General features: G+C 47.4%; 1 protein-coding gene across 8 annotated transcripts in view; it reads right to left on the reverse strand.

Annotated features, from left to right (window-relative positions):
- Window positions 1–21,131, reverse strand: part of Rrbp1 (ribosome binding protein 1) — a 69,922-nt gene that overhangs the window by 18,390 nt on the left and 30,401 nt on the right. For all 8 annotated transcript variants that reach the window (XM_047539151.1, XM_047539150.1, XM_047539152.1 and 5 more), the window contains exons 3-7: window positions 10,163–10,311; window positions 8,898–9,020; window positions 5,026–5,178; window positions 4,055–4,173; window positions 1,784–1,937 (exon numbers count right to left, since the gene is read on the reverse strand). In XM_047539151.1, the coding sequence (XP_047395107.1) occupies window positions 1,784–1,937; window positions 4,055–4,173; window positions 5,026–5,178; window positions 8,898–9,020; window positions 10,163–10,311 (698 nt within the window). The remainder of the gene's footprint in view (window positions 1–1,783; window positions 1,938–4,054; window positions 4,174–5,025; window positions 5,179–8,897; window positions 9,021–10,162; window positions 10,312–21,131) is intronic.

The raw sequence follows: 21,131 nt of genomic DNA on the forward strand, positions 1-21,131 counted from the left end.
TGACACCAGCACTTTCAAAGAACACTTTGCACTCTCCTCCACATAGGGTCTCATCAAACCACCCAAGGGGAGGGTCAAGGGTAGGGGTCTGTTCCCTGATGCGGAAGCTCTGTTCCCAAGGTCAGCACAGGAGGCTACCCTCACCCTGGTCCTTGAAGAGCTGGCTTACAGTGAAGGGGTCTCAGGTGAGAGAATGACAAAATAGAAAGAGTCCCATTTTTACTTTAGCACAACAGGCCCTTTCTACAACCTAAACTTCTAGTCTGAGAAAGTTCCTAAATGGGACTATGACATTAATTTAATTTGTTTTCTGCTAAAGGCAGTGTTCTAGGACTAGGCTCTGAGTATATCAGAACAGTTCATTCCCACAGCCACCCTACAGGACAGGGACTACTGTAATGCCCATAGCACAGATAGGGAAACTGAGGCTCTGAAATAACTTGCTGAAATCTGAACCTAGTAGCTGCTACCAGGAGCTTCACTATCAATATCATGAGGGACAATGTCACACACCCCAACTTCCCTGTCCACCATGCACAGAATCTGTGGGGTTAAACTGGAAAAAATGGATTCCTCTGCCTAGGCCCAGGCTGTGGATGAGAGTCCAGAGACCTATAGGGGTAACATCTGCAGTTGGTGGCTTGCCAGGGCCAGGCTTCCACCCTGGGCTGGGTCCTAGGAGTGACATGTGATAGAAAACCTGGGTGCAAGAGTGAAGAGTTCATCCTCAGATGCACCAGAACCACCTGGGAGCCTTTAAAATGTAACTGTAGCCAGGCCCATTCCCAAGAATCTGATCCCACTGGTTTGCTTTACACAAAAATCAGAAAATACGAAGACGTCATCCATCATGATTCCATCCAAATTCAAACTGTGTTTGTTATGTTGTTGTTGTCTTTTAGTACCTCATATACATTCAAACATCAGTCTTGGAATTTCATGTCTGGCTATTCTAGTCACATGGCTTCGTTTCAATGATACGGCAGAAAAAAAAAGCCCAAAGCCCCTAGGATCACCAGGATTTCCTTGTTTTCCAGCAAGTCAACCTCCACACAATTTGGCATCAAAGCTCCTCATGCCTAAGGTGACTGCCCCAAGTCTGGTCAACCTTCCTTGACACAGGCCAGTGGAAACACTGAAGTCATCAGACCAGTGGGCAGCAAGGCCCCCAGACTGAGGAAAACATGCTAGATAATGCCCAGTGCACTTTGAGGAAAATCTTCCTCTCTCTGAAGGAGAAAAGGCACCCTCCTGGGAAAACGGATTTTAGCTACATCCAAAGGTTAGGAAAGAAGAAAATCCCACTTGGATTTAAAGCAGGAAGATGTGTCTATGGCCAGTTAGCTCACTGGATTCTCCACAGCTGCAAGATCATGATGGCAGCAAATATAGAAGGATAAATGTATACATAGAGCTAGACTCAGGGGGTCCAAATTCTGCCTCTATTGTGTCCTGAACATGGTTACTAACTTTTCTGTGCCTCAAATGTGCTCACGGGTAAAATGCAAACACTAACAATACCTACTTCATGGGTTACAGTGTTTATAAAATGCTCAGAACAAAGCTTAGCACATAGAAAGCATCCATTTAATGCTAGCTATCACTAATTAATGAGGCTAGGGTTGAGGGTTCAAGCTCTACCCAGCACTGCCTACATCTCATCTCCATCTGTTAGTCATGGCTGGAAAGGCATGACTTGGTGTGGCTGCAAGTCCTGCCCATTCCCAATATGCAGACAGGCTCAATGGGCAGTAAATGGGGGCACTGAGACATCCCTACTCACCTGCAGCTGCAGGACCTGCTTCTCAAAGGCAGTTGCCTTGGCTTCCAGGGCCTTCCGCTGCTGCTCCTCCTGCCGTGAGGCCTCTGACTTCTCCACCAGTTCCTTGCTGACCTTGTTGAGCTCCTGCCGGAGCTTTGCCAACTCTGCATTCTGCCTGCAAGACAGTCACAAGTCCCTGAGAAAAGGGTGACAGGGACTGGTGGCCCATACTTCCCTCTGGAATATCTGCTCTTTTTAAAGTAGGTGCTCACATCTTGAAGCCATCACTAAAGCCTCTTTTGCATTGTCAACCATGTGAAGTTTGCTGTGTTTTGCCAAAGATGTTGTTTTACCAAAACAGTATATGGACCAGAGAGAGCGAAGGGCAAAATATGTGCTAAAGTCTCCCACAGAAGCTCAGAATCTACTGGAAATTCACAGGGAAAAAAGGCCAGACACTCTTCTCATTGCTGACCTGGGTGCAAATGAGCTGCAGATGAGGCAAACATGACTTGCTCCCTGCAGGGCAGAGCAGCAGCTTGCAGAGGCCATGTGTCCCACTTCACTGGCCTACAGAACCACAGCCAGGCCAGGAAAACCATTCGCAGCCATAGCCCAAGGCACTTGTGGAACAGACCCTTCAACACTGCACTTCAAAGTGGTTCATTTGGAGTTACAGAAGGAAACTCAATTAAAAGGAAAGGAGGGCAGCTGGAGGCCTGCTCCATTGCAAGCAGGGATTGACAGTGAGACACCAACAGACAGGGGAAAGCAGGGTTGCAAAACCTGATTGAAGTCAGCTCTGCTCTGCTGACAGGTGGGGTCCCACCTTTCTGACTTGGGTTTCCTCATTTGCACCAGAGTCCTTGGTAAGGCCATCAGCTCCTGTGCTTCACAATGCCAAGATTTAAGCAACCCAGGGTGGAAGTGGGAGGCTGGGTGGCAGCCCCTTGGGACTGCCTTGGAGCTAGGAGCTGGGGTCTAGGAAAACCCATGCTGCTGTTGAGCACCCCACACCAGGCAGGGCTTCCAGACTGATGAGAGGCACAGCCACCACATCCAGGTTGACAAGTCCCCAGGCTTTAGAGCTTTTCCCAGTAACGAGCCAAAACAGATTCTATGTGTCAGGGAAGCCAGCATGTTCTTCAGCCCCATGCTCCTCTTCCACTGTGGCTTTTAAGGAAATGGCAGTCATAAACCTCTAGGCATTGATGTGTCAGAGAGGAGATGAAGATGTGTACACACACCAAGAGGTAACCTTGACAGAAGGATGGCATGGGGAAGGCAGCTGTCAGACCTCCCTCCATTCTAGGAGAGCCACCAGAAAGACCTGTGGCCAGACTTCCCTCCCTGCCCAGCTCCTGTACTAAGGCTCTCCTCATCTGACTCCTGGCTACAGGATGAGGATGCCGTACTCTCTGCCTTAGCCAGTCCTCTCTTGGTGGGAGGAGATGCTCTGGGGAGAAAAGAACCCCATAAAGTCCCTAAGGGGCACTTCAAGTCAAGAGAAGACAAGATGAGTACATGGACAGACAGTACACTGAGTTTCTTGAGGGATGGCCTATTGAAACTGCAGGCCCAAGTCAGGGAAGCAGAACAAAGTATGGCTGTACTCAACAGCAGAGGCGAAGAGCTGCCCTCCAGAGCTGACCAACTCACCATGTGCTCAGTGGCACTTTAGCACAGAGGTAAGACTGAGAACAAGGATTTCGCTCAGTGGGCCCGTGTGCTGTGAAACAGTACTCAGTACCAGGGTGTCAGAATGGGAGAGGGCACTCCCAATGGAGGACTGAGGTCCCTACACCACTGACAAACTTGCATCCTGGAAAAATAGCTTAATCTTGATACTCTGGGCAACAACCAGGAGTTTTATGAAGCCCTCCATAGGGCATATTGTGAAGATGGGCACTGGGCAAATTTCACTATTCCAGGAAAGCAAGATGCTGGTACCAGCCAGGGCCTGAGGGTACTTGATTCCATGGACACCATATATGTTAGCAAGGCCAGCCTACAGGATGGAGCACCCTGACTCTTGCTGAAATCTTCACGACCTAAGAGGTACCAGGCCACCTGCCAGAAGACTCGGCTGCTCAAAGCCCACACAAGAGATGAAGTTTGGGATGCGGACTGGCACAGGGAGGGAGTAGAAACACACAGGCAGCTAGGCCAGCCCCACATTCAGTAAGAAACTAGAGTGCATTGCCAAGTTTTGCAAGCAACCTGCAGAGCCACCTAGAGTCCAAAGTCCTCAGAATGTGTCCTGGCAGTATTTGAACAGGATGCTCAACTTACTTGCTCTCCACCTGGCTTGTGGCCTGGTTCAAGGCATCCCTCAGGATGGAGTTCTCCTGCTGCAGGCGGGCCAGTTGGGTGTTGGGACCATTCTCCAGCTGCTCCTGAAGAGTCCGGATCTGAAAAGGCATTGACAAGGACATCAGAGTGTTGCTTGGCCATATTAAGAGAATGCATTTCTGGAGTAGGGTGAGTGAGGTCACAGTTCACAGAGAGAAAAACCCCAGAGGCTCCACTTGCTCCATATGGAGGTTGGGAAGATGTTATAAAATAGAAGGCCTAAAAACCACATAGCTCTAGCATCAGAAGCTTGAAGCTAAGTGTAACCCCAGCAACAACCCCCTCTTCCTCCTCAGTGCTCCCAAGCACTCAGCCTGAATTCCAGTTGAGCACCCTGGCCAAGAGCCACTCCATGCATGTCTGCCTCTGAAGTCACATGAATTGACTCTTCTGAGATAAAGTATACAGCTACAAGTCAAAACTACCAGAGAAAGACTAATTTATGACCCTCTGACCTCCCTAGCACCTTCTGAGATGCTCCCAGTGGCCATGGATCAAGCAGAGGGCAGGTTTCAGGAGATAAGTATCAGGCTCTGACAAGGAAGGCCAGTCTGGACAGGGAGCGGCCCGCAAAGATGTGCCATCCTGGAGCTGTGGAGTTTCGGGCCTACTGTTTTATACAATCCTTCCAGCCATATCTGGAGAAGATGAAGACAGCATTATTCCAGTTTCACCTGGAAGCTAACACCTTGGTCTGCTGTGGGCCCCTAAGAGCTGGAACACACTGTTGGCCACTGAGCTAGGCTCTTGAAAGTGTTCTTTAAAATACATTTTACACCTTTCTGATTATTAACATAAAATACACACACAGTGGGCTGCCTGGCACCATTCAGCCAAATGCCACGGGCTTGGCCCCTGTAGGCATCCTCAGCCCTGGGCAGGCCTCACACTAGGCTTGTCCTCTTCCATACCTTGCCCTGCAGCTGCTGCACCTCCTTCACATGCTCACGGTAGCTGGCCTGCATGCGAGCCTGCACAGCTGCAATCTCCTGTTCCCGGGCCACCAGCTGCTTTTTCACCTTGGCTTCACCAGCTGCTGCCTTGGCCTTTTCTGCAGCCATCTCCTGGGAGAAGCACAGAGAAAGACTGGTCAACAGAGCAGAGATGAGGTCAGATTTCTTCTTGTAGGCTTTTTTTTTTTTTTTTTTCCAGTCCTGGGGATTGAACCCAAGGAAAGATACCACTGAGCTATGTCCTAAGTCCTCTTATTTTTTTATTTTGAGACAGGGTCTTGCTAAGTTGCCTAGGCTCGCCTCCAACCTGCAATCCTCCTACCTCAGCCTCCCACATAGCTGAGACCTCAGGTGTACACCACCATGCCCAGCTCAGATTTATTTTCTTAAAAAACAATTCTCATGGTGGTGGGAGGAGTGGGGTTAGGAGCTCCATGTGGAGCCCAGCTTTCTTTGACTGAAAGATGAGGTTCAGTCCTGTCACCAGTGTCTGTCAGAGTACAGAAATTACTCTCTGTTGGCACCTTTTTGTTTTGTTTTGTTGATTTCTCACTGCTAGCCATCATCCCCAGGGCCTTGCACATTCTAGAAAAGTGCTCTACCACTGAGCTACACCCTTAGTGCTGTTAGCACCTTTTCTTGGGACCTATTCACACTTTCTTTCCAGCACTGTTCCCAAAATGTAATGTAGCCCCATAAGCACAAACTTCCAAGGCCTGAGGAGTGTCCTTTGACCTGCCTCCCTAATGAAAGCTGGCAGTTGGCATTTCTCCCATGGCACCCCAGGGGCACATCCTTTGACATCCCAGAAGGCCTCAGGGATCCTTAACCACACTGATTCAGAGCCTAGTCTCCTCCCAGGCCCTAAAGTTCAAGCATCAGAGTGGGACACAGGATAGGAGTGTGGCTTCAAGGACAGAGGCCCTGGTGACAAGGTCCAGGATGCCTGGGAAAAACTGGGAAGGTTTTCCAGAAGGCTGTGCCTTCTTGGCTATATTCCTGGAGCACTGGTTTCCTCAAACCCACACAACCAGCCCTGATCATTCAGAGGGCCAGGATCAAGTTCAACAACTCACGCAGATGGTGTCTGAAATGGCCCTTGGGACCAACTCTGCTAGGACTTCCCACATGTGGGAGGCATGGATACAGCAGATAATCCAAACCTCAGTACATCCAGATAAGGCCTTGAGCATCAAAACCTCTTTTCTAACTGTAAATACTTTCCTACAAAGATAAAGAAAACAGATGGAAGGGACTAAAAACACAGGGACTATCAACTCACTGGCTCCTATGGAGGATTAAAGTAAGGAATACTTTCACATCGTTAATAACTTATTTGCTCATATAATTTCCCTCAACCATGTTGGGCTAGAGAACAAAGAATGAGATAAGTCCGTCAGCTTGGCTTAGGACCTAGCACTGCTGGGGACCCAATGGCCACAACTCCAGGAGCACAGGAAATAAAAGTGTCCAAATGCATAATCCACAAACATTTAATTGTTTTTAAACAGAGAAAGATATAAGATGCCAATGAAGGTGTTCTCTCTGCTACAGCTGGTCTCAGCCTCTTTGGCCAGAGACTGCTTTCCAAGGCTCAAAGCCTACAGGAGTCAGATACAGGTTGACAACAACCTCCTCTTGGGACAGGGACATAGGGAGCTCCAGAAGGCTCCCAAAGGAGGTAAAGGAGGTAAGCAAAGGTAGGACACGTGGGGAGCAAGTGAGCAACAGGGAAGGGATGAAGCCCAGAGGTGCTGGAAGGGACGTGCTTAGGTTGTAGACTTGGGACTGAAGATTGGGATTGACTGGCAGAGCCTGAAGGGCATCCTCTTGGGACCAGATCAGCATTTGGAAGCTCAAGAGGACCTCCTCAGGCTGCAGAGACCAGGATATGATCAGGGGACAGAGAACTGAGGTTGGATGTGCTATTAAACTTCTGCTGCCCCAGAGGCAAGGCCTGGTGCTGGCTGGCAGGTGAGAAAGGCAATAAAAATCAAAGGCTGTGTCTCTGCAGCTCACACTGAGGAACACATTCTACTTCCCCAAAAGGGGTGGACAGGATACGCATCTCAACCTGGCGAAGGTATCTGGATTGTGAGCTGGAAATCAAGTCATGCAGTTACCTCTGAGGGGGATCTTGGGCACTGAGTAACCAGCCCAGGGGCCACATCTAAGGGGGCCTCCTACAAGGGACACTCCCTCCTTCACACCTGCCACCCTGCCCTTTATGGACAGAGACCTCAGTAATGGGAAAGAGACAGGGACACAATACACTACCAGTGTGGCTTACCACGAAGCCCATTCTAAATTAAAAGGGAGCAGGGTACAAGTAAATAGCCAGGCAACTATACAAACCAGCTGGCCATGTAAACACTTTCCTCTCACTTGAACTTGATTTTGGGGTCAACAAATTTTCTTGAAATTTCTCAACTTGTTTAGAAAGAAGACACAGGAGAATGGCTCCCCCAAAACAAGACTCTTAATCAGTGGGAGTGCTAGTCAGTTGGTTCTTGAGCGGTGGAGGGTTCTGATTTGCAACATTGGCCAAATAATGTGGTGTAAATACTCTTGTCATAGCCTAGCCTAACTCCCAGCAATGTGTGTGTGGAATTAGGAGGAAATGTGCACAACTAGCACTGGTGAACCAGGACAAGGTTATTGGTTATTTAACCAATAACCCAGAAGGGTTCAAACAAAGATCAAGCAGCTACATCTTGGGAAAAAGAAAACAACGTGTATAGGCCACTGAGCACTAGAGCACTAGGGAAGGACACTGTACATTTGTTTATTTGTTTTCTGCTTCTGGGTAAAACCCAAAGAGTAACCATCTAAAGGCTCTTCTATTCTCTAGCCTGCCCCCCACCCAAAGAACTTTCCTGTCTGGCTCAGAGGTGCACCCCTGAATAAACAATGAAATTGTTTCATTTCCAATTCTTCTCAAATGAGCAGATGGAAATGCCCAGAGGAAGAACTGCAGCCAAGATGGTGTTGGACCCTCCTCATTTCCCCACTGGCAGGTAGGCAGGCAGAGGGCATGAGTAAGCTTGCAGCACTCTGAGGGGGAAAGACAGCTTTCCAACGAGGCAAGACCAACCCTGATGGGGGCTCTCCTCACCCTGCCCAGCATTCCCTCCAGGAAGGCTAGAGCATCAGGACTCACCTCCCAGAAAAAGACAGACAAGGGAGAGACCCCAGTGAATTAGGCAGGGGGAAAAGCAGTCCCCTACACCTCAGATCCTGACCCACCTTCACTGATCCTCAAGCCCAATTCCATGGCAGTACAAACCCATTACCAATTACCATTCAGAGTGCAAATCTTCCCTGACCATCCATGAACTAGTTCTAAGGAGCCAGGGGCTCACTGGCACATCATTACACTGGCATCATAAAAAAAAGGAGAAAAGCAGTCCCTTTTGCCTCCCTGCCGGAGTCTTAAGAAAAAACCTAGATCAACTGTGCCCACCTTCCTTTCTAGAGTATTCCCCAAAAGTTGGCCTGCCACCATGAGATTGGTCAGGTACATCCCCATGACAAAGTGAAGTCCCCAATCCTTGTTTAACTTGCAACCATAAAGAAGGAACCCACTCTGTCCCCTCACCCAATCTCACCCCTGGGCTCTTCAGACAGCTCATAATCTCAAGCCACATCACTCACAGGTTTGATAACAGTTTCACGCCTGGCATGCAAGCTGGGTCAGAAAGCTGCCTATCTCAGAGCTGATCCTGGGCCCATGATCTTGATCAAGGGCAATCATGGTTCAGGGAGGGGCCAGCAGAGGACAGGGAGGGGGATGCCTTCTGAGTGGGCTCGCCTCCTTGCCTGGGCTGTACCTTGTTGAGTTCCCTCAGTTTGCTCTTGGCAACAGCCGCATCTTCCTGCTCAGTGGCCAGCAGCTTTTCCTTCTCTTCCAGCTGGCGTTTCAGAATTGCCACAGGGTCCCCCTTCTGAGTTGCCTAGAAATGCCATGGAGCCAATGTTAACAGAGGGGATGGACAGATATTTGGCTTGTCCCCTCCCCAACTCCACCCCCAAGTAGTCAGACAAGAGTGAGGCCTAAGGCCCTGATGAAGTGGGAGCAGAAGCTTCAAGGCAAGCGGTTCCATCCTAACTCCAGGCACCTATGGTGGAAAAAGGTAGCCCTGCCTAGCCACCCAGCCTCTACAATAGGGATCCCTGGGGTAGTATTTAGGATCCTTATGTTTCCAGACCCGCTGAGCCAGTATAAGCAGTCTGGAGGACACTGATTGCAGCCTAGGGGCCAAATGGAGGTGTACTCTGGAGATAGAGGTCTAAGACGGCTGAGCCTCTTGTGTGGTAACCCTGACCCCTTTCAGCACTCATGCCCAGGAGACCACCCCCACCCCCAACATTCACTGAGCAAGGAGTTTGCAGCATTGTTGAGACTATGCACGATGCATGTTACCCCCTAGTGATAAAAAGGGATTAACTCTCACTGGACTCAGGGAAGGAGACCCCAGCCTGGCTCTCAGGACACTCCCAAAACCTCTAGCCACTGAATACTCCAGCAAAGTTACCATGAATCCAGACTGGCTACAAAAGGAATACATAAACTCAACATTCCTGAGGCAGAGGCACCAAAGGGTGCGAACTAGCCTCTGAACTTGCTAACAACACGAGGGACATCAGAGAAGCACTTCAGGGCTCACCATCGGGTTCTCTCACACACTGTGTTCCTACACCTTCCTTCCCACACCCTGAGCTCTGGCCACAGATCAATAAGGCCCCAACTCCTGGGTTCTATTCCCCAGGACTCCCTGTATTGCAGAGGTCTGACTATGACCCTTAAGAGCCTTCCCATCTTGGTGGCAAGGCTGCGGCAGAAGCCAAAGCATTTGCAGGGTGATTCATGCAGCTTGTGCATGGGCAGAAGTGGCTAGGTCCTGCCAGGAAGAAGTGAAGACTGTTTTAGGAGCATTCTCCCTGCAGTTTGGCAAGCAAGTATGGTTGACGAGCATCTCCTGGGGATGGGAGTGTCTAGGACCAGGCAACCACTATAGCTCATTGATCCCTGAGAGGGAGAGTGGGGAGGGACCACTAGCCCCAGCCCACCACAATGGCCTCTGAATGGGCTCACCTTATGCCAGGTGTCCTGAATGATGCCAGTCTTTTCAGACAGGATCTCAATGAGCTGCTGGGCCTCACCCTCATTGAATACCATGCTTCCGACTGTAGAGACCAGTGTCTTGTAAGGCAGGTACAGAGGGCTGTTGGAATCCAGGGGCCCTGGAATGGGAAGGAGTAGAGGATTACATTCACATCCCAAATGACAGACACCATAATAAAGCCCAACAGAAGGAGAAAGATTTGGTCAGTGACAAGAATTCTGTCCCTCTGCCGAGGGTCAGCAGGCTGGTGGCCTTGTGCTCCTTTGGGGCACTGAAAATTAACAAATAATCAACCCCTGCACTGCCCTTCTAATTTGCCAAGAGAAAGTCCCAGCCTGGGCGGGAGTAACATCCCTCCCTTATATCAAGATGCAGAATTAAGCAAGTTGTACTTTCCCCAAAGGCTTTTTACCCCCCATTCATCTTTTTTTTCTAGCAAACACCGTTCTCACTCTGTACAAATTCAGAAGATCTCCCCTTGATTGACATGTCCCTGTATTCTTATAGACCTTGACAGCCCAGGGAACTTATCATTGACCACACAGACACCCAGAATGGCACACCCCAAGCCACGAAGAAGGATGGAAGATGACGGCTGCTTCCCATGTGCCAGGGTCAAACACTGTATTTTCAACACTCCCTGAATGAAGTTTTATCAGTGACAGGTTTGGGGAGAGGGCAAACTGGGCTGGGTTCTTCCAGAACGGGCTGTCCACTCGCGGGTTCCTGAGTGACTACCTAAAGGACACAGAACCATTCGCCAACAACCAGTTATCACTAATGAGAAACTCCTCACAACCCTCCTGCCCCGCATTTACAGTGTGTTCTCATCACATTTCACATGCAGCCTAGAGGCAAGAAAGGGTAAACTGAGGCGCCTTGCCTGAAATGCCCAGGCAATTCCTTCTGCTGAGCCCCAAATCTGCACCATGGCTAAAACAGAGGGTTGAAAATGAGCTAAAACAAAATGAAACAACAAAAAGAGAGCAGGCTGCAGCAGCACCTTTAGCTAAGCCCACCTTACCAGGACAACAAATGGGGAAGGTTTCTATAGCAACCTCAAATTTTCTGACTTGTCACAATATTTTTACTTACCAGTCACAATATTTTCATTACAAGTTAAAGCACTTAGCATGATACCTTAATAAGGGGAATGTGGGATGTGGGAAAGTTGGTTGCTATGAACACCTTTTATTTTATAACTTCTTACCCTGGTGAAGCTTGGGAGATTAAAAATAACCTGGTTGACATTAAAGGCCTAAGAGCTTTTAAGTGCCACAAAAATAGGTATGGGAGGGTATGCCCCCTTCTTTCTTTACACTGGGATATATATGTATATATAAAATAATTTTAATTATAAACTTATGCACACAAGACAAAATTCTAAGTATAGACAAGTCAAAAAATTAAATACATCAAGACCCCATTGTGAGCTCACCCTCAGGACTCAACCCCACTGGAACCATTTTGGCTTATGGTTTCTTGCTTCCCCCCTCAGCCTCTAGATGCATGTTCACTGCCACCACTGTCCAGGAGGGGAAGACCACCTATTCAAAGACACATGGAGTCGCTGAAGAGGCAGGACGGCCATATAAGCCTATGTCCAGTTGATAGCTGCAGAGACATTTCCTTTTCTGATTCAGAAAGGTCCAGTCACACGTGGCTAATGAGCACTTGCAATATGGCTTGGGAGACTTGAAATGTACTACAAGTTGGAAGTATATATGGGATTTCAAAGACTTGGGATTTAAAAAAATGTAAAATATATGTAATAATCTTATATATCAATTACTTGTTAAATTAACATTTTGGACAAACTGAACTAAATATGTCATTAAAACTCATTCTACTTGGCCTATGTTAAGTAGCTAATAAGGAGCATTTCAGTTACATAAGTGGCATATGCCTGCAGCTCACACTACACTTTATTTCTCCTAGACTCTACTCCTTTCCAGTCCAAGGGACCTCTAAAATGACCCTTGCCAGAATCTTGGCAGACCCTGTCCCTGAAAAGGCCCCCAGGTGACTGAGGACTCTGGCCTCTCTTAAATTCCACTTGAAAACACTCTGCCAGGCCCTACGGCCCGAATGCACTCCATGAGGGGAACATCTGGATAACACCAATGGAGGAGGCCTTGCTAGTGAACATTGTTTTCCTGCACAGGCTTCACCCCAGCCAGATCCTTCCCCTGGTCTTACAGTGTTTCCTAGGATCTTCTTTCAGTGGTATTCTAATGAATCTTTATTAAAACTTTCTAGTATAATTTTATTAAAGTTTGTTAGACATTTTAATTTAAAAATATAAACAACTTATAACAAGTAAAACAATCCAAAGCTATGTAGAGCAAAACTGAACACTCTCTTCTGCTCCCACCCATAGAAACTTTCAGTCTTCTCCATGCTTATACAAAAAGTTCCTTTTAAGTTCTTTTTAGAGAGCCATTAACTTCATGAAACTTTTTTCATTAAATATTTTAGGTAAGAACTCCACCATCTCTATTCTCCCCAAATCAGGGGCAGTAAAACTGAAAGAAAAAAGAAAAGCACTTAGAAGCAGGAATCAGAACTTCTGAGCCTATCAGTGAACAACGAGCATCATACCCACAGCAGCCTAACATGCCCAACACCTCACTCATGCCTCCAACAAATACTTGAAGACTTGTTAATCCTTGGTATTGTGAACTTTTCTTTTTTCTTTGGTACTAGGGATTGAACCCAGGGGTGCTTAACCACTGAGCCCCATCCTTAGCTCCCCTTTCTGTATTTTATTCAGAGATAGGATCTCCCTGAGATGCTTAGGGCCTTGTTAGGTTGCTGAGGCTGGCCTTGAACTTGTGATTCTCCTGCCTCAGTCTCCTGAGCCTCTGGGATTACAGGTGTGTGCCACCATGCCCAGAGGTATTGTGAAATTTTAAGGCACTAAAACAAATCTAAAATATATGCCAAAGAAATGTTAAGTCACAGGGTTCAAAAAGACATAGGACCGGAGAATTTTAGAAGGTCAGCTCCCTGAAGGGCAGATGCTACACCAGTGCTTGGCCCTTTTTGGTGGATCTCAAAGTCCAAGGAAGGATAGGACAGGAGGCCTACAGGAGGAGAAGGAGGAGAGAGCAGAAGAGTGAAGGAGATGCAGGTTTTTCTTGCTGTGATGGTATCACCAGAACCCTGCTTAGTGGGGGACACAGCAAGAGCCTGAGAGCCAGGTCCTTCAGGGACAAGACAGGTGCTATGACAAATGACCACACAGACCTGGTCCCAGGGCATAAGCTTCCCCTCAGCTGGGTGGTCCTAGTGTGTTACCTCATCTCTGGGTGATAACTCCCAAGGGGGAATCTGGACCAGAACCCTCAGAGCTGTCCAAGAGACTAGAAATGAGATATTCATGTGTACCTCCTAAACTCTAGAGCTCACAACTAACTCAATAAAAAATAAACAAGTGAATAAAGCCACCATGTGGCTGAACAAATACATCTGTGGGTCAGGTTCAGTCTGCAGGCCACCTCTGCTCTGTAGCCAGGTGGCCTGGGCTGGAACTTTAACTCAACTCCTTCCCTCCTATGTTCTCTGGACAAGGGGCTTAATCGCCCTTTGCCTTTCTCTCTCTATAAAGTAGGAGTAATAATCATTTCTTCCTAACAGTGTAGCTGTAGATGGTAAATTGCAACATGCTTGAGACAATGTTAAAGCACTGAAAAATAAATTCACAGCATCAGCCTTCAAGGTCCCCAGGGAGAATCCCAGACCTTGATCCCCTTCAAAACAGAGACCCCTGCCCTCTGCCTGCTCTCAACAAAGGAATGGAGAAGTCATGCAAAGGTGAGGCTTGGGAATGATGCCCTCCAAGGCCAAGTCTGTCCAAGAATATGGGTAGGACAGAACAGCAGAGACTGGGGATCCTCTTGCTCCAACCTCACACCACTATCCTTACTCAAGATGCTAAACTGGTAGCAAAGTCTTATTCTTCCAGGACTCTCCACCAAGAAGCTTGCAGTGGCTCAGATAATGTGTACAAAGCCCCAAACTTCAAAACTGCACTGACTTCTGTGACCACACTGGAAGGCTTTTATCACCTAAAATTAAATCTGTCTTACAAGGAGGCATTTAGGGATCTTTTTCCCTTTCACTGCCAATTGTGGGGTATTTTGCCTGCATAATCACCAGGCTACCCAAAGGCCAGGCCTCAGCCATAAAAGGAAGATGTCAACCATAAGGGGATCCCTGAGACTAGACAGTCCAGTGCTACATCAACAGATGCCCCCAAACCCCTAATCTCCAATGTCCAACTGCTGGAATGTTTCTGAACAGTTCACATGAAACTTCCTTTGCCAAAGGGGAGGGTATCAAACTGTTTTAGGAACTGCCTTCCGGGTGCCTGGTGACAGCTGGTGGCTAAAAGGAGGGGTTAGCACCTCAGCCCCAGTTTGGGCCAATCAAAAGGCTCCAGCTCAACTCCAGCAGTCGCTGCAGGAACCCAGCTGCCCTGCCCAGAGAAGGCAAGTGCAACTAGTCTCCAAACACAAAGACTGTACCTACTGGTACTTAGCAGTCTGCAAATACTATGCCCAAAAAGGCAAGTTTAAGGTAGGACTTCATCTAGAAGAGGCAGTCGACACAGGGCAGTCATGCAACAGAGTAATATGATGGGGACCGGGGGAAGCACCTAGAGCAGAAACATCAGGGAACACTTTAAGGTAGCTGCCTGAGTCAGGCACTGCTACAGGAATGGAAGCAGCCCAGGAAGGCACCAAGACTTGCAGGAGCCTGGATAGTTGGATTCCCAGAGAAAGCAGAAGAAGGTGAAGCTGGAGTAGGTTCAAGGCTTCACAGGTCCCAGGGATCTGGAGTTTATCCTGTAGGCAGAGAAATGCCTACAAGGGAGCAAGGTCTATAGTTTGATTTCAGTATGCCAAGATGGACCAGGATGGAGGCAAACAGTGCAGGTAAAAGCACAAGACATGGGTCCAAACCCAAAAGTATTTAGGAAGCCAAACAGGTATCAACTCAAAGACCCTGATTGTAGGACTAAACCCAGAGCATGATCTTGGGAGCTAGGAAAAGAATCTAATGGAAAAGACAATTATTTTCTTAGGGACGATTCACACCCCTTCTGAATGCCTCTCATATGTACTGAGGCAAGTCCAAGAGCTGCTGTCTCCGGGTCTTGCACAGGGGACAACTTGGGCAGTGCAGGTCCCCAGCATGGTGTCCCCCACAGGATGGAAGTCACATCCCAAACCCAAGCAGATTCCATGCCCAGCTATTCCCAATCACCCTAGCCAAACTTGGGTCTGCTATAGGAAGGTGAAGGCCCAGGACCCCAGGAAGGGGCTGGCTCCCTGTCCCTCCTCAGCACCGAGCACTATACAATTACCTGCACTGACAATCAAAGACTTAGAGGCTGAAAACAAGCTCCCTATATCCGTAATCTCAAGTTCAAAGCTGTTGCCCTCTTAATCAGCGAAGCCAGCTCCCTCAGGATCCTGCCCTGAACTCATATGTGATATACCATCTTTAGAAATGAGCACTTAGACCAACATCACCTCTCCCTATCCACATGTTTATGGATTGTGGCCATGAAGCCTAGGGAAAGTGATACTTACAAGGCCCTTGAAGAAATGAGGGGCTAACAAATGCATCAGGAGACAAACTATGATTCCTCCCACCCTCACTCAATGTTCGTCCACCCTCAGCAGCACACACAAATGGCAGACTTCAAAGTCAGCTCAGGCCAGGCACTGCTCAACCCTCTGACAGAAGGCAGGCAAAGGAAGAGTGCCTATACTTGACCTTACTGCTAAGGACAATCACATCTGGCATTTCAAGTGCACTGGAGTTAAGCACAAATAATGTCAAGAGCAACCTATCAGGAGCCTTTTATTGAGCCCTTTCCTTTGATTAGAGGAAAAAATAATGTTCCCAAATTAAGAGGATGTGTATTAAATGGTTCTAATGGAATTAAAAATGTCCTATAGCCTGAATGACTTTGTTTTCCCTTTTATACTTCTGTCCCCACCCCCCAAGAGATTTCAACAAAACAACAATTTTATACCTGGGAAAAAACCTCACACATCACAGTATTTTTAAAAGACAGACAACTAATGGAGGACCTCTGGGCAAGATTCCTCCTTGGGCATGCAAGGTCGGTGGAACGAGAACACAATTTCAATGACAATCAAGATTTTATCTAATGCCTGCAGAAATAAACAAGATGTTTACAATATTGGGCTTTGTGACTACAGTTGCCTAGGCAGTGACTAGAGTCCCAGCATTGCCATGCCTTAAAGTGACTAGATTTCTGGAAGAATGTCATCTAGTAGCTTCTCACTGATACTTGACTCACTTCCCTAGGGTATGTTTTTGTTCCCCTTTTAAAAAAAGAGGAAGAAAGGCAAAGTTTGGGTTTGAAGAACTTAACACAGAAGGTGAATATTGGCTCAAAAGTTGTCCTCAGAGACTCAGACCCTGAGAAACTAAGTTAAAGTCAAAAGAAAAAGCATCACTACTGGATGGCAGTGGGCAAAGAGCAGCTGCAGGGAAGGGCAGTGCAGGGGGACTGTCTGGGAAGACCCTGTGCTGCCATCTGCTGGTCGTGCAACTGCTGGAAAATCTGAGCTCTGCTTTGCATTCTTTAAAACAGGTAAAAAATATAAATCCACTGTACATAACTGTGGGGGATAAATGCAGGGAAAGGAGCATCATAAGCCACACATCTCAACAAATACCAACTAAACACCACCCTCCCTGTGGTGACCAGCACCAGACCTAGGACACAGCAAGCTCAGGATACAAGAAGGATGGTGGTGGTGGGTGAGGAATAGGAAGGTGTGTAACCATCATTGTAACAAATAGTTTAAGCAAGGACTATGTTCTGCTGTGGACACCTGAAATAGTTTTCCTGGTAGCTTTGATAATTCCTCCCTATACATTCTAACCTCTGCCCCAATTAGGTTATAGAACTCAACTCCAGACTTGGATTATGTTTCCTGTTGTGTATTTCTATCTGATCTGATGAAAGTTGAATGGTGGTCCAGGTAGGTTATACACAAGGGATCACAGGCCCCATTCCACCACCCTCACCCTACAGGAAGCTGCCAGGTTCCAGGATGTGGGAAACACCCTTAACTTTCCACCTTTCCTCAGCTCACAAACTTTTACCAGTGTGTGCCAGGGGCTGGGATAAGCACTGACATCCTGGTAGATGCCTGAGAACTCCTTTCAGCCGCTTTCTCCCTCCTGAAGGGTGGTGGGGCTCTCCTGGCCCCAGAGTAAAATAAGTAAATGTGAGCAGAATGGGAAAGTGGGGGGTGCCACTCAATGAAAAGGCAATCCACAGTCTATGAGAAGTACCATGTGCCTAGGGGCCCCCCTTTCCCATCAGGCAGGAAGGGAAAGGTCTTCAGTAGGCTCCCCAGCTGTGACCTGGTCTCAGCCTCTTCCTACAGCAACATGGAGTGAGTCAAACTCCAATTAAAAGCACAATTAGCATGGGCTCATGCTAATTGTGGAGTCCCTGAACAAGCATACTGTACTTCACAGGTCTCAATCTCTCACCCATTTAGGGCATAAGCCCATACTATTCTGATTCGAACTCAGTTCCAGGTGCAGGGATGGAGCACACCTCCCAACGTACTCCATCCCAATGTACTTGGTAACACCAAAATGCCGATTAGTAAGCAATCAATGCAGCCCAGGGCTCAGAGCAAGAGGTAATCCAACATAATTACAAGGGCAAAGACTAAATCCAAGGATAAAAATAGATTTTTTAAAAACCATAACCATATACATATGCTTCCTGTTCAAGAAACTGGGCTTTCCTAACATACTATGCACAAGTTCTGGGCAATCAACTAAGGTCAGTGATGGTGCCCCAAATGCAAGACACTTAAATCCTGGGGAATTTTCACTTCTTTAGGATTCTGCCAATTCCCTCCTATATAAACAATTAAAAAGAATTCAAACTTATTGTTTCATAGGCCCATGTTTTCCCTCACTCCATGCTGGGTTTATGATGCTCTCCCCTGAACTTACTGTCATTTCCACAGTGCCATAACAGAACCATGTGAGCAGTGATTAACTCAGAAAACAATCGTTCAGGCCTCTCGCCATAAATTGCAAAATGTTTTTGGAGAGCAATGCAGTACCATCTTCCTAAATTAAAAATGTACCCACCTTTGACTCAGCAATTACACTTCTAGGAATTTACTTTATAGAGACACTCATACAGCAATATATGTACATCACTGCAGCATTAATTTTAGCAGCCAAAAAAGCCTGCACACTACTTAAGCATCATTTAAATAAATTACGATACATTCATGCTTTGGAATGTTATACAGCTGAATGTGGCAGTTTTGCAAGTGCAATGTGGAAAGATGTCACCAATACACTGTTAAGCAGAGAGCAGTTTCTAAGCTGTGTAAACCACTGTTGCATGTGATGAGCAGAGTCTCCAGGGGCCCTGGGGAAGAGTGTGGTGATAGGTGTGGAGTGGGAAAGACTCAATTTTCACCTTCCATGCTTCTACACTTTTAGAATTCTGTTTGCTGGAAACATTTATGTAATAATAAATTTTAAGAAGCAAGGATTAGGAAGGCAGGTGTTCACTGTCAAATTACAGCCATGGACAAGTGGTAAAAACCTGTCACATGGCCCCGATCTGCTCCTGTAGGAAAATCAGAACAGACGTTCTGGAAGAGTTCCAACTCAGGCCTGCAGAATCATGCCCTGTGTCTGCCTCCACACCTGCCAGGTCTCTTTTGGGGCACCTGTCAGCAAGCGCCCCACACTTACCAGGTGCTAGGTAAGACTGAGGAAGCAACACTAGTTTCTGATCCCAGTAGCTCTAGTGCTAGTTTTGCACTGTGACCTCACTCATAGCACCCCACTGTGATACAGAGGACAAAAGGCAGCCAGAAACAAGCAGGGAGGAAGCTGTGATTCCAACACAGGGTTGCAAAGACATGTCTATCTTCACAGGGCCACCTGAAGGTGACCCAAGAGGCCACCTCCCTCCAAATAGCTCCTGTTCAGAGCAAGGCTGTCTAAGAGGAATTTCTGTCTGATGGAGATGTCCTTTCTTTGCACTACAAGGGTAGCCACTGGCGACACCTGACTACTGAGCACTTAGGATGTGGCTAGTGCAACTAAGGAACTGAATCCCTAATTTTATTTACTTTTGGTTGATTTAAATGATAATTTAAATGGCCCATGTGACTAATGGCGCTCACAGTGGATAGAACAGCCCTAGACCCTCACTCTCTACTGCAAACTGTTAAAACCTCATGGCCCTGGAGCCCTTACCTACCCAAGTAAAGGTCTCCCAGATAGGTGGGAGGAGCTCCCTTCCCAGTCTGCTCCACACCAGTAATCCAGAACCCAATGCCCATTCATCTCCCTGATCCGTGAAGCACGTCACCAGGCCACTTCACCCTGTCTTACCTGATATTCTGAACACCCAGGGCCAATCAGCTCACCAGGAGTTCTGCCCATAGTCCCCCTTGGTTGGCCACATATGGTTTCCAGAGTGCAGAGAGGCTCTGGATGGACAGAAGCTCAGTCTCAGCTATGGGGCAAGGAGGTCAAGGGCAGGCCAATTGGAGCTGACCACAGCCTTATCAACAAAGGGAGGAATACAAGTCTAAGTGCATGAAAACACTGAAGCCTGTTTCTCATTTAGGACTGCTCGCCTTGCAACAGTCACAGCTGCAAATGATCAATATGAATCAGATTAATTCTCATACAATAAACTCCATGTACAAGATGTAATGGCAAGAAGTGGAGACCAATTCCATAAGCCTCTGGTAAAAATCTGCACCAACAATTCATAGATATGTTCCTCAAACCCTCAGTCACAGTTCTTCACAAAAGCACTGCTCACAGCGAAGAAAAAAACTGTAAGGGAACACTGGACAAGGTAGGAACATCCCCGCAAATGACTGAGATCCTGGCCCACAGAAAGGCCAACATGATGCAAAATGGCCAATACTCTGAAGCACATCACCCACCTGTGAAGTGGGTCTTCTCAGAGCAAGGCCTGAACTGGAATTCTGTCATTTGCAGCAACATGTTTCTGTCCCATGTTTCCTTGGTGTTTTTCACATATTTGTAGGAGGAAAAACCCAAATTGACTATGGCGGAAAAAGTATACACTTCACTGAGCACACCCTGGGACCTCTATCCTACACAGATTATGCAAACAGCTCACCTTGCCCTTTTTGCCCCCACCACCTGGCAGTTGCTGGGGGCGAGTCCCCCTCCTGTACCATTAGGAGGATGATGGTCATGAGAAAATTAAGAAATGTCCCTGGAGCCCTTCAGATACAAAGAGCGGAAAATGCAATTGTGTTGGGGAATAAGCAGACTGTGAAAGAGTTCATATGAGGCAAATTCAAATGGGTCACCTGGTCAAGGACAGTCTGGCCCCAAGAAAATCAGATAAAGCACTCTTCATATATTCACCATGTTGACCTCATAACCCACGGCCAGCAAAGACCTCCACTCAACTCAGACATTCTTAGATAACATCACAGACCGAAAAAAGGACACCATTCAATTGAAAAAAGTGACTCCTAAACATGTTCTTGCCTGCTTTGGTTTGATGATGGTTGCATGGGGTCTAACCATTTGACCATTTAAAGGACATAGTAAATAGACATGATTCTTGACCTCCATCACTATCCACATGGATTGGTTGTGGAAACCTCCACAAAATGCATGCCCAAGTCCCTTGTACTGCAGTAGCACCTTCGTCCCTACCCTCCAATGAGGAGGTACTCAACCTCTGTCATTCAGGGACTCAAAGTCTGTCACATCCTTAGTGTAAGCCAGGTAACTAAGGAGATTCTTGCCATTCCAGGGAGGTGGGATGTGGGCTACTTTGTCCATGGTAGCAGCAGAAGCTGAGTTTAGAACATCAAAAACAAGAATTCTGCAAGACAC

Source organism: Sciurus carolinensis, chromosome 2, assembly GCF_902686445.1.
Source record: "Sciurus carolinensis chromosome 2, mSciCar1.2, whole genome shotgun sequence".
Taxonomy (NCBI): Eukaryota; Metazoa; Chordata; class Mammalia; order Rodentia; family Sciuridae; genus Sciurus; species Sciurus carolinensis.